Here is a 13,955-nt window from a genome sequence, read left to right as displayed (position 1 = left end):
TATTTAGAAGTTGCGGCGGCCGATGGCCGATATATGATGCAAATTTTTTGGGGCCGATATGTTAGGCTGATTTTTTTTTCCCTTCATCTCATAAAATCTAACAGTTTGACACCTTTCGCACGGGGCATTTTTCAGGAGCTTTTGGGCTAAAAATAGCGCCTGCAAAGTGCCTGCAAAACGGCTTCCCTGCAGTCTCAGTGTGAAAGCCCGAGTGCTTTCACACTGAGACGATACGCTGGCAGGACATTAAAAAAAAGTCCTGCAAGCAGTATCTTTGGAGTGGTGTATACCACTCCTCCACCACTTCGGCCCATTGAAGTGAATGGGCATCGCTGCCGAAGTGCCTGCAATGCGTTTCGACAGTGGCGCTTCACGGGCACATTTAACCCCTTCCTCGGCTGCTAGCTGAGTTATAAGCTCCCTGCTATCAGCTGAATAGCTAAAATGACGGTAAATCGCCGCTAAAACTAGCAGCATTTTACCATCAACCCCTGCCCGCTCCAGTGTGTAAGCAGCCTTAAGTAATAAGTGATACAGAAAATGTCTTACATTTAAACATTTATTAAACAAACCTCCAATCAGTTCACTTGTATGTATAATTTAGATAAAAAACCTATATCTTAAATATTAAATGCACAAAAACAGGTAATCAAAACTTTACTGTTTTCATTTTTTTTTTTTATTATTAGTGTATTTTTTCCAAAAATTGCGTTTGAAAGACCTCTGCAAAAATTCCGCATGACAAAGTATTTCAACAACCGCTGTTTTATTCCATAGGGTCTCTGCTAAAAAAAATATATATATACTTTTTGGGGGTTCTAAGTGATTTACTAGCAGAAAATACAGGATTTTTACTTGTAAGCAACAAGTGTCAGAAAAGATTTAGTCTTTATATGGTTAAACTGAGAACTCCTACACACAGAGTTCAGTCCATTGATAAGAAGAAACATTGTATCTCTTTGGTCATTTCTTGGCAGACTGCGCAGATAGGAGAAACAAGTCGCTCTATGGAAGACCTAGACAACTTGCATTGACTTCTATTACAGAAGTGATTTGCAAGGCGCGCTGAAGTTATAAATCGCCCTTTTTTTATCAGCACAATCGGCCGATGCCGATTAATTAAAAAACGCCAAATAGCAGACAGCCAATATATCGGTCGACCTCTAGTCTCTGCACCCCAACGTCTTTCAGGCCATATGCCAAAGGTGGGGCACCCCAGACGTAGGCCTGTTGGTGTCCAGGTTCAACAAAAAGTTGGACAATTTTATGTCAAGTACAAGGGATCTGCTGGCTTGTGGATCAGATGCCTTAGTAACTCCTTGGGATCAGTTTTCTCTGATCTATGCATTTCCTCCAGGTCCCCTGCTCCTGCGTCTCCTACGCAGATTGAAAACGGAACAGAAACTTTGAATCCTAGTGGCTCTGGTTTGGCCCAGGAGATCCTAGTATGCAGAAATCGTGAGGATGGCAGTAGGGGAGCCTTGGACTTTCCTGTCCTGCTCAGATTTGCTTTCGCAAGGGCTTGTGTTCCATCCTGCCTTACAAACGCTTTGGCTGTTGAGACCCTCGTGCTAGAGCATCATGGGCTTTCAAGTCCACTAATAATTACCCTGATTAATGCAAGAAAACAAGCTTTTAGAGCTATCTACTATAGGGTCTGGAAAGCCTACATCTCCTGGTGCGAGAGTAGAGGTTGGCACCCTCGCAAGTATGTCATAAGTAGAATTCTATCAGGAGTAGAGATGAAACTAGCCACGAGTACTATCAAGGGTCAAGTCTCGGCTTTGTCAGTATTTTTACCAAAACGTATTGCTTCTTATTGTTTAGTTCAGGCTTTTATTCAGGGAGTATCATGTATAAATCATCCGGTTAGATCACCTCTGTGTCCATGGGATTTGAACCTGGTATTGTCAGTCCTTCAGTAACCTACTTTTGAACCAATATATGATACTCCATTGGTCCTTGTGACAAAGAAATTAGTATTTTTAGTAGCAATAACCTCCACAAGGAGAGTTTCAGAGTTAGCAGCCTTCTCTTGTAAAGAGCCATACTTGATCATTCAGAAAGATAAGGTGGTCTTACATCCTCGCCCATCCTTTTTACCTAAGGTAGTATCCAGTTTTCATGTGAACCAGGATATTTCCCTTGTTTTTTCCAGAATCATGTTCTGCAGAGGAAAATTTATTACACTCCCTTGACGTAGTAAGAGCGGTTAAATTCTATCTGGAAGCAACAGCTCAGATACGGAAAACTGACTGTTTGTGCTACCAGAAGGTCCCAGAAAATGACAAGCAGCGTCAAAATTATTTCTAGGTGGATCCATCAGGTTATTCTTCAGTCCTATGACTTAAAAGGGAAAATTCCGCCTTTTCGTCCTAGGGCGCACTCTACCAGGGTAGTTAGTGCTTCTCGGGCAATTCATCACAGAGCCTCCATGTCTCAGGTCTACAAGGGCGCAACATGGTCACCAGTGCATACATTCACGAAATTCTACCAGGTGGATGCCAGTCAACAAGAGGATGCCACCTTTGGGTGCAGTGTTCTGCAGGCAGCTGTATAGGTCCTCATGTCTGGCGGCGGTCTGCATTGGTTTTTTTTGTGTCTCCCTCTCCTCAGATGCCATTGCTTTGGGACATCCCATACAGTTATACTGTGGTGCTCTGTGTCCCGTTATGTACGAAAAAGAAAATAGGATTTTTATAACAGCTTACCTGTAAAATCCTTTTCTTGGAAGTACATCACGGGGCACAGAGGTCCCTACCCTCTTTTTTGGGATATGTATATTATATATATATATATATATATATATATATATATATATATATATATATATATATATATATATATATATATATATATATATATATATATATATATAGTGGCAGCAGGCAGGTAAAGTCACCTGGTTGTATCCAGGATGGTAAATATGTGTGTCCTAGTTTCAGGCTTTATGCAGACTTTTACAATTAGAGGGGAAGAGTTAATGAGCCCAGCTGAAGTAAGTGGGCTCATTAAGACCTCTACAAAAAACCCCAGCATGGTTAGGGAGATGCTCCATCCTGGAACCAGTTTTGTGTGTATAGACTGGGGAGTCTGAGATCTGTTCTGTGCGGTGAGTTAACGCCTGTGTGGCAAACCCCTACAATAGAGACAGGGACTGGGGCAGCACAAGGCTGCACCCAGTTGTTAGACAGGGAGTCTACGTGTGTAGTTAGAGGTCAAGCTGACCAGGATTTATTTTCTTGTTTTATTTTGTTTGGCTGTTATATGTATCACTGCATGTAGCCTAAATAAACCGGATCTTTTGTTTTTTGAACCTACACCGCTGTCTGCTGTGCCTGACTTTGTGTTGTGAACCCATCCAGGGGGTCACACACACCCGCTGCCGAGCTAACCCCTCACAATATATATATATATATATATATATATATATATATATATATATATATATATATATATTTATTGCTTTGCTACAAAACCAAGGTAGTCCCTAGGTGGGGGGGGGGGGGTTTAATAGGGAGGGGGACTTCCTGTCTGTAATTATGCCAGTGTCCATCACCTGAAGGTGGCGTATAACCCATACAGTTATGACTGTGGTGCTCTGTGTCCCATGATGTACATTAAAAAAAAAAGGATTTTACAGATAAGCTATTATAAAAATCCTATTTTTTTGTTTTTCACATTTTGCAAATTGTGTACAATTTTATTGTATTGTACTTGTATTGTTATTGTTTTGTAGTATGCTGACATCCAGTGGAAGTTTGGGCCACTAAAACTTGTTTGCTAATGCGATTTTGGTATCTTCCTCTGCCCTTCTTTCTGTTTAGTGCTAATTGATTTAGTCTTAGCTAATCCCACTTCCTCCATGTTCCCTTCGACAGCGTTCATTTTTCAAAGAGACTCAGGAAGTCACTGTTTTCTTACACTTCAAAAGACTGGAGAAAACATCTTCGGTACTGAAATGAGCTGAAGTAAAATTGTGTTGGATTTAACTTCTTATTGAAGAGTTGACCTGCCTGTGGATGTTGCAAGTTAGCAGGTAACCACATTTTCTAGACAGGCTGGGTCTAAGCATATCATGTTAAAAGGTAAACATACCAATTCATTAATTAAGTAATTAATTAATTGGGGAAAAAAACTGAAAGAAGGTATAAAGTTCCCCTACATAACCTAAAAATCATTTTTACTTCTCTATGTTGAGATTTCCTCTTACCTTCTGCCCTGGAGACAACCATTTTAAAAGGCAGGAAGTAAAAAGGAATCTCTTTAAAGTAAAACTTGAAAGGGGTTCTAATCATCCCCCACTCCTCTATCCAAAAAAAAAAAAAAAATTGGGTTTAGATACACTGAAAACAAGTGTGCAGCCAGTGATGTCAGAAAAAGTCATTGTGATCAACATGGCAGCCAAATTTTGATATCAAAGACAGTACAAATATTTTACAAATTTAAAAGCAAAGTGTAACAAACAATGTCATGCACTTATCCAGACCAATCACAGATTAACTGTAAACATGTCTTCAACTGGACAGTGCAGATTACTGCACACCACTAGCCTATACATTATGGGGGCTATTTAAAAAACATTTTCAAATGTCTCAAGCATTGGCACAGCCATCACAAATAATCCATTTGTCTGATAAGTTTATTTCCTATAATTTGTACCAAAAAACAAAAAATAGAAAGAGCATAAAAATTATATGAAAATCTCTTCAAAACATCATTAACCCAATGCGGGCAGTGTCACTCTGGTCAAATATGCTATATGCCTATCAAAAAAACCTGGTTTGTTCCTGTCTAGACTGGCAGGAACCAGACGACCAAATGAGTGTCACAGCATACAATGTGAAGATAAATAGTAGAAAAATGTATTTATAATTTGCAAAATTCACACACTATTCCAGTCATGGACGGTAAAATTATTAACACCTACAACTAAATAACCTCCAGAGATACCCGTGTTGTATTGTCTCTGAATATGACGACATAAAAGATAACATCACATAAAACACTATACATAAGACATAAAACAGAGCGTCCGGATGCTGAAAATCTTTGTGCGGGTGTCCCCGCCACGTCAAAACGACATACTAGTATACATCCTAATTAGGCGGGGGCATCTGCACAGAGGTCCCCGGAAGATTCAAGCCTGTTGAGTATAGAAAGAGATAGGGTGGAAGGAAGAGAAGGGGGAAGAATATGCCGGCTATGATAACAACTGATCTAATATACACTTTTGCTAGTTTAATTCCCATAAATACTGGCAACTATGTTAATGAGGACTATAATGTATATATTGATAATAGTTTGCAGCGGGTATATGGAGGAAGTATATGGATGTATGAGAGTCCAATGTTGTGGTCACATGTATGTAGATACTCCAATATGATAGCATCACTACCCAGATACTAGTTCCAAGTTTACTGGATCACTATAGTATTAAACCGGATGTTGGGCCTGTATAATATACATATAACACGCCTGCATAGGCAATATGTGTAGTAAAAGATTGGCATATGATACCCACTCCGCAATACTTGTTATATCCAGCGGGTTTTCCCGGGAAGGAGGTGTGTCCACTAACTTGGTCTCATACTTAGAGTCCCATAGGTAGCACTATGGATCTGTTTGGAGCTCATAACCGCAAGATATATCCGCCTCTATGTGTTTCGTTGGCCATATAAGGCTCCCCGTATTAGATGTTGCAGTCTCTCCAATCCGTCAGCCCGCTATCTCATCGCAGGCTAGCTTCCGGGATCCGGCAAAGAGTGGCGTCATGTGACGCTCCCGCCTAATTAGGATATTTATGCCTTCACACTAGTATGTCGTTTTGACGTGGCGGGGACACCCGCACAAAGATTTTCGGTGTCCGGACTCTGTTTATGTTGTATGTATAGTGTTTTATGTGATGTTGTCTTTTATGTCGTTATATTCAGAGACAATAAAACACTGATATCTCTGGAGGTTATATAGCACAATATAGCCACTAGATGGAGCTGATGATCATAGAAAATATACATTAGATGAATTACAGGGATTATTTGTGACTGTGTGAATGCTTGAGATATTTACTCAGCTAATATTTTAATAGACAACTTTGTTGTTATTACTTTCTTTATTTTTCTAAGGCCTATCATTTTCTAGTATGTTCTTTTAATTTCTAGTCCATTAGGAGTTGTAACAGTTGAATGATATGAAGATAGAATAGTGCATTAACAGATGTTCCATAGTAACAAACATTATCACAGCTGCCATGGGATCCAGCAGTATGAATTTCTAGGCAAACAGAACTTCCAAACTATATGTAATATACAAACACAGCATTGGACACAAACCTAGTGCATTAAAGGTAAAAAAGAAATGTAATAGTAAAAAACAGTATTGCACTCACAGACTGGTTCATAAAAGGAGTACTTATCACAGTCTCTGTGTGATGTTTTTAAGGCTTCTGTGGCCTTCGGTCAGACTACGGGTCCAGGTGAAATGCCTCCTGAAAGCAAGGGATCCAAATGCAGAGAATCCATCAAGAAATAGGAGATATCCACCTCCTCAGGGCTGCAGGATAAGGCTTGGTGTTCACCACTAAGTCTAGAATGGTGACGTATTTCAGGTAAGGCTTTAGAAAGGGGATGGCCCTGGCACATGACACTTAGCAACTCAGACCCAAAGTGGATGCAGAGCCTTATCCTGCAGCCATGAGGACATATCTCTGTATGATCCAATTTGAGAGTGCAATACTTCTTTTTATACTATTATTATTATTTTTTTTTACATTCATTAAATTAGGTTTGCACTTGATGCTGTGCTTGTTTGTAAGTTCGGTATGCCCCAAGATTCATACCCTTGGAGCCCCTTGGTGGCCGTGATAAGCGTTATCACTGTGGAACATCTGTGAGCAAAATATTTTACCTTAAAGCGGAACATCACCCTAAACGGGAAGTTCTGCTTTTAGTAATACTTCCTCCCTCTCAACCAATATTGGAGGTTACTTTTGCTTTGGGGGGGTGAGGGGGAAGCAGGTACCTACTTTTGGCAGATACCTTTCACCAGAGCTTGTATCGCCCTCATTTCCCTTCCAGCAACCTCTTGGGACACATCACAGGTCACAAGAAGCTGCAGGATCAGCGTAAAGAGCGACTTGTGCATACACAGTGGGAACCTGGCTATGAAGCTGCAAGGAGTCACCGCCAGCTTTCCACACTAAACATGCCGGCACCAGGGGGAGTGAAGAGATGGCTTGGTTGAGGACAACATTAGATCCCTGGACAGGTAAGTGTCCTTATATTAAAAGTCAGCTAGTATAGTATTTGTAGTTGCTAACGTTTCATTTTTTCTCCCTGAAGAACCTCTTTAATATAATTAAATGTTACCACTCTTAATGTGCTAGGAGTGTGCACAATAATATTTTAAAAAGTTCAGCTTATATATAATTTGACATGCTTCTTTTATTTGGTGCTGCTGGACTAGACTTTGAGCAGAGCTGAACATTTGGCTAATACTACTAAATGCATTAACCACTGATCTGCAGTGTGAAAATTATAGCATATTTTGTATCCACTGTAATGTTAGGATCATAGGAACTATAAGTGGTTAGCATGCGTTTGGACTGAAGTTTGGACTCTTGTAATCGTATTTTACCATAATACATTAATGAAGAAAGCAGTAAGAAAACAATGTATCCACTTATTGGTATCAATCTAAATCAAACCGAAAACTTAAAAAAAAAAAGGTCTTCGGGACTTTATATCTGAATATGACCCTATTATTGACATGGGGAGAGGTGGGCAGCACTTAAAATAAGGAAATGAATTGAAATTTAGTCTGGTAATCAAGTTATGGACCACCATTCTGCATATGTTTTTCATTGTCAATATAAATGCCTTTCTTTTTAAGAGAAAGCTGTGATTACCTCATTAGCTCAGGACTGATGAAGAGGAATGCAGTGTACAGAACCATTAACAGGACACTCAGCAGGTAGTAGGGACCAAAAGTTTTGACCATAATCTTTAGTAATGATTGATTGTTCATCTGCATGCTTGGACTTTTCAGCAGCACTTCAGTTTCGTCTTCGTGAAAGATCTGAATGTCTTTATTAATTTGTGGCTTAGAGAATGTAGTGCGTACTTCCAACCTGTTATTGAGACAGCATTATAATATTAACTGCATATGGAAATATGTTCAGTGAATTTTTCTATTTAGTAATGTGAAATTCAAATTTTGCTTTTTCTCTGCACTCAGGTAATCTTTGTGTTTGCATCTAGCACAGCCTCAGACTTTATGTGCTTTATCTACAATAGATAAAGCACATCTATCACTGTGTGCTGGCCTTGGAATCAAAACAAAACTCTGTGAAAAATATAGATAACTTTGAAAAAAAAAAAAAGTTGCTCTTCTGAAAATTATATGTATACTTATCAATTTTTATAAAATGAGTTCCAAGGTACAGTATATAATGCAAACCAGTTAATTAAAAAAACACTTAAAATAAATACTCTCTGGCAACGGCTCATGAAGCATACATAGTGAATAGAGAACAATGAACTTTGAGGAGGCATTCTTCTTCTCACGGTTTCAAAGAGAAATTCTGGCAAAAGTTAATTTAATTTCCTAATCTATTATCTCTTATTAGACTACATAATGTCTAAAAGTAAAATTAGTTTGTTTTTAACATGTAAACAGTTCATGTGAAAATGAAATGGTTAGACTAGACTATTATAGAACAGTAATAAGAACAAAAAATATGTATATAGTAGTTTTTTAAATCTAAAAGGCACTTACAGCTTGGTTTTATACCATTCCTTCTGTATCTCTTTTGAGAACCTCTGTAAAATTTCTTCTGCTGTGTCAGATTTCCTCAGGGACCAAATATCTTCAGCTTTCAATGGTTGTTTGTAACCTCTGAACATAATCCTTATAAATAAAACAAATACAAAAAGTGACAGGATAAGTAGGGTAGTGATAGTACTAACCAAAATCAGATTTCCGTGCCATTTTTTCATAACTTTTTATTGAGACAATAGGCAAAATCAAGATATAAGACTGGTTCCCGACTTTAAAAAAAAAAGTGACATGTATAGTGGTTAACAAGTAATTTCTTTACTGGTATTACCAGCTAATTTCTAAAACTAATTGTTGATTAATCAAAGATCAGAGGAAAGGATTGCTTTAATGGATAATAACAATTTCTCACTATTAGTGCCAGAGTCAGATCAGAGAGTGAAATGGAAAATCTCATCAGATGGCAATGGTTGTAAAAACACTTCTTAAAATAGACACTTTAATGGATAGGCCCAAGTAATGTGAACTAGAACAAAATCTCACCCCCAAACTGTAGCTGTATGCCAAACTATACTCTTTAATAGGTGAGCCTGCTCTTTAAAGAAGAAGTATGGCCAAAGTTGTTTTGACTCTATTTCTCGTATGGAACATAGCATTGCACTCCATTGGGCAGTGCACTCTGTTCAGCTGGTCCAGGCTCTGGAAAGATCCCAACATTAATGTTAGGATTCAAGGAGATGCCTGGACCGGCAGCTGGCTCAGCCACTCAGTGAACCACTGGGAGACTAAGCCAGTTGTTGCCACCTCCTCTACAGCCCAGAGCTCCAGTGAGCGCTGGTGGCATAGAGCAGAGAGCTGGTGATTGACAGGCATCGGGTTTCCACTCATGTGGAGGAGAGAAATCTTAGTGCAGAGCTGGAGGGGGACAGATGCAGCATCAGAATGATGATGCATCCATCTAGGTGAATATTCATTTTTTGTGTGTTTTTCTAGACTCATACTTCTCTTAACTAAAACAGCCAAAAATCATGTGGCTGCAAATCCATACATAAAGCATGCAGAGATGATCAGTAAGCACACCTAATTCAAAGACTGCATCGTATCTGATGGCTACAGGTCTCAGTCTAATAAACAGAAACCAATCAGAGTAGTCCCTGAAAATGCAATCAACAAATATAATCAATTATGGTGATCATATGCTGGTTGAAGGTTTGTTTACAAACTTATCAGCTTACAGTTTTCATAAATGTGTTATAAATCATTAAAAAAAGATTACATTTGATAAAAAAATGGTTGTGTAAAAGAGAATGTATATACATCTTTCATCTTATAATAAAAAACATATGGGCAATATTTAATAAATCAATCTACCGTATATACTCGAGTATAAGCCGAGATTTTCAGCCTCTTTTTTGAGGCTGAAAGTGCCCCCCTCGGCTTATACTCGAGTCATCGCTGTCTGCCCGCTCGATCAGCGTGTCGAGCAGACAGACAGCGGCCATTCTAGAATTCAAAAGCCGCGCCTCCGGCTCCGCCTTCGCCTGTGATAGGCGGAACACTGAATTTCCCAGCAGCCTGTGTTCCGCCTATCACGGGCATCGTCTCATCCTCGTACTACGGACGAGGATGAGACGATGCCCGTGATAGGCGGAACACAGGCTGCTGGGAAATTGAGTGTTCCGCCTATCACGGACATCCGATAGGCGGAACAGCAGTCAGTGGGAAATTGAGTGTTCCGCCTATCACCGACGGAGGCGCGGCTTTTGAATCCTAGAATGGCCGCCGACGAAGACCTGAAGGACGGAGGCTCGGCTCGGGACGGGACGGGCCGGGCCGGGGCGGGCCGGGACGGGCCGGGCCGGGACGCAGGCTGGACGGGACGCAGGCTGGACGGACACAGGCTGGACGGACACAGGCAGGCTGGACACAGGTAGGCTGCACGGACACACACACACACACACACACACACACACACACACACGGATGCATGGACACACACACACACACACACACACGGATGCATGGACACACACACACACACACACGGATGCATGGACACACACACAGGGATGGATGGACCCACAGGGATGGACGGACACACAGGGATGGACAGGCATGTCTCACCCTCGGCTTATACACGAGTCAATAATTTTTTCCAGTTTTTTGGGGGTAAATTGGGGGCCTCGGCTTATATTCGGGTCGGCCTATACTCGAGTATATACGGTATGTCATGGTTATGCAATAGAGTTTTTCTGTCAGCTTACCAGTCTCCATGTGTTCATCTCTAGAGACCAGCCGCCTCTCACCTGACTGCTTTTATAATCCCTCCTCTAGCATGGCTCCACCCTAGCTCCTTTCAGAGAACTCTATATTAACCTGTGCACTGCAGGTCAACCCTGCTGATCAACCTTTGTGTGTTTAGTTTCCTGTTACCTGCCTGCCATGTGCTCTACATTTGTTTCTGTTACCGACCTTGGCGTGTTCTCAACTATACTTGTCTGCTCGTGACCCTGACTTTTTGGCATGTCCCCGACTATCCCTGTTTGCCTGTGACCCTGAACCTTTGGCGTGAACTCTGTTGTCCTTGTCTGCTTGTGGCCCCGACCTTGGCTTATTCCCTTACTATCCCTATCCTCCTATTGCCTACTGTGGACGTGAGCTGGGGGATCCTTGGGGTCGCGACCTTGAGCCAGTTGCAGCCCAGTCCATCCTCACCACTAGAGGCTCTGGTGAACACCTGTTGCCTCTTAGACTCCGCGCCCTAGGGAATCTTACGCTCTAACCCCGGTGGGAATCCGTCTTGGTGTTCCGGCGGCCCTGTCTTCCTTACCACCTTGACTCCCATCCACAGCAGTCAGCCATAGGGTCCGCTACCTTGCGGTGCACCCCTGATCCCAACAGTGTGCATCTGTCACCTAGCCTCAAGGTGACTGACAATAGGATTCATTGATGACTTTCGCAGATTGAATAATCAAGCTCAAAGGAGAGACATGTGCAAAGCACTGTACAAAAGCCTAAGAGGATAATGATCTCTGAAAAAGGGCAGTCAAAGGCTGGTGCCCATGGCCAGATGCTGAAGGCCAGACTGTAGAAAAGACAGGATGAATCCAATGGAGTACTTTCTAGGGTGGAACTTCCTAGCCTCTCACCACACAAAATAGGCCCCAAGGTACAATGGTAGACTTTACAAAAATGTTAACATCCTTGCCTTAAAGAGGGAAAGGATAACTCAATATGGTAAGACCCTATCCCTTAGGACAGCCAAGTCATAAAAAGCCAGTGACTAAGAAGCAGGATGGTGGGCCAGTGCTTGGGACAGAAGGCCTGTAGGATCCTGAAGGGCCCATGGAGTGTCTATTAGGTGTCTGAATATGTTCAAATACCTTGTCCTCCTGAACCAATTCGGGGCAATGAGAATCAGCAAAATGCAGAGAGAGTCTGAGACTGCTTCTCAGTCCTCTGGAGCAAGCATGGGATAAACTGGAGAGCCAAAAAAAGCATAATTCAGGAATCACTAGAGCATCCATTGTGAAGGCCCAAAGGTCCCTGGACCTGGTGACAAATCTGTCCAGCTTGTTATTGAATCTTGGCACCAGAATATTAACATCCAGTGCTGCCCACTTGTGACAAAGGGCTTGAAACACCTCGGGAAGGAGAGAGTATTTTCCTTAGGATTAAGAAAATGATGACTGAGAATATCTGCCTGCCAATTTTCACACCTGGGATGTGGAACACAGACAGGGCAAGAAGCTGACATTCTGTCCAAGAAAGGATCAAGTATGCTTTCTTTTGAGAGAGCAACTTTCTGTGCCTCCTTGATGGCTGATGTAGGACATGGTACTCTCCAACTTGATGCACGTTGGGTGATCTTGCAACTGAGGGGTCCAATGATAAAAGGGACAACCAAAAGCCTTGAATTCCAGGATGTTGGTGGAAAGCTTGGCTTTTGCTAATGACCAAGTCCTCTGCACAGGGCATCCGGCACTCCTCCCTAGCCTGACCGGTCAGCACCTGCCATGAGATCTTTCTACATCTTTGAGAGTGAGGGCTTCCATAATGCCAGCAAGAGTCTGGCCTGGCAGGTTAGATGAAAGGGGCAGTCCAAGGGCTGAGCCTGTTATTCCCAATGGTCTGGACTGAGCATATGGCACTGCCACAAAGTGGCTATTATCTGGCCCAAGACCCTGATGCAGGCACAAACTGAGGGTCGGCCATTGGCCTGAAAGGCCCAAGCATGAGAGCAGAGGGAGAGAAGTTTGTTCCTGTGCAGGAAGATCAATGCCATATCCAATGTCAGCCACAGGTACTATTTATTTCAAAGTTTATTTCAAAGTTTCATGTCTGTAATGTGGTTATGACTAAGGCCTTATAGGCTGAAACGCGTCAACCTTTCTTATTTGCGTTTGGTCACTGTGGCTTGTTAATAAATACCAAATTGTTTAAGAGCAATCACTGGAGTGCGGATCATCGTTTCCTCATTACTCTAAATAGTGAGGCGTTTCCAGTCATGACTTCCGCAAGTTGAAGATCCAGCTGAAGCAATTCACTGTCTGAACTATTTGCTGAACATTGGCTGATAGGGGTGAAGAGGACAGGTCCCTTAGCAGGAGATTGCCCAGGTAAACCATAGCGCATATCTGGTGAGAATGGAGCTAAAACTGGGGCAAGCACCATTGTGAAAACCCAGGGGGCGGTGGACTGAGCAAAGTGAAGAGCAACAAATTGGCAACCCTAATCGCTCACTGCAAAGCACAGTTAGGGCTGAATAAGAGGAAATATGGGAATGTAACGTAAACAACATGGACGTCTGCTGAAGGCAGAAAGTTACATGGCAGGAGGGAGGCAATAACCAACCAGGTCAATTCCATATGGAGCTTTTAAACCCGTAGGAACAAGTTTAAAGTTTTCAGGCCCATAATTGGCCAAAATCCTCCATTTGAATTGGAAACTGTGAATAGGTTTCAATAGAAATCTTGAGGGTATTTGTCTTTTAGGACTGGAGCTACAACCCCCTGGCAACAGAGCTGCTAAATAACTAAGAATATCTGCCCATCTTTGTGGGGACACTGGCAAACTTTAAAGCATGAAGTGTGTTGAGGAGACAGAGTTTGAAACTTCAGTTTGTAGCTCCTTGCAATAACACTCTGAATTCAGACATCTGAGATTTTCCTGGACCAGAA

The 13,955-nt window shown here is 41.7% G+C and overlaps 1 protein-coding gene across 1 annotated transcript in view; it reads right to left on the bottom strand.

Moving 5' to 3' along the window:
- Positions 1-13,955, bottom strand: part of LOC143924555 (multidrug resistance-associated protein 1-like) — a 435,651-nt gene that overhangs the window by 319,538 nt on the left and 102,158 nt on the right. Inside the window, exons 8-9 of the mRNA XM_077448932.1 lie at positions 8,776-8,907; positions 7,907-8,128 (exon numbers count right to left, since the gene is read on the bottom strand). Coding sequence (XP_077305058.1) covers positions 7,907-8,128; positions 8,776-8,907 — 354 coding nt within the window. The remainder of the gene's footprint in view (positions 1-7,906; positions 8,129-8,775; positions 8,908-13,955) is intronic.

This window comes from Lithobates pipiens, unplaced genomic scaffold (assembly GCF_037356315.1).
Source record: "Lithobates pipiens isolate NorthernLeopardFrog02 unplaced genomic scaffold, aLitPip1_a1.2 Scaffold_22, whole genome shotgun sequence".
In the NCBI taxonomy this organism is placed as follows: domain Eukaryota; kingdom Metazoa; phylum Chordata; class Amphibia; order Anura; family Ranidae; genus Lithobates; species Lithobates pipiens.
Note: the sequence above shows the minus strand (reverse complement) of the source record. Positions and strands in the feature narration are given on the sequence as shown.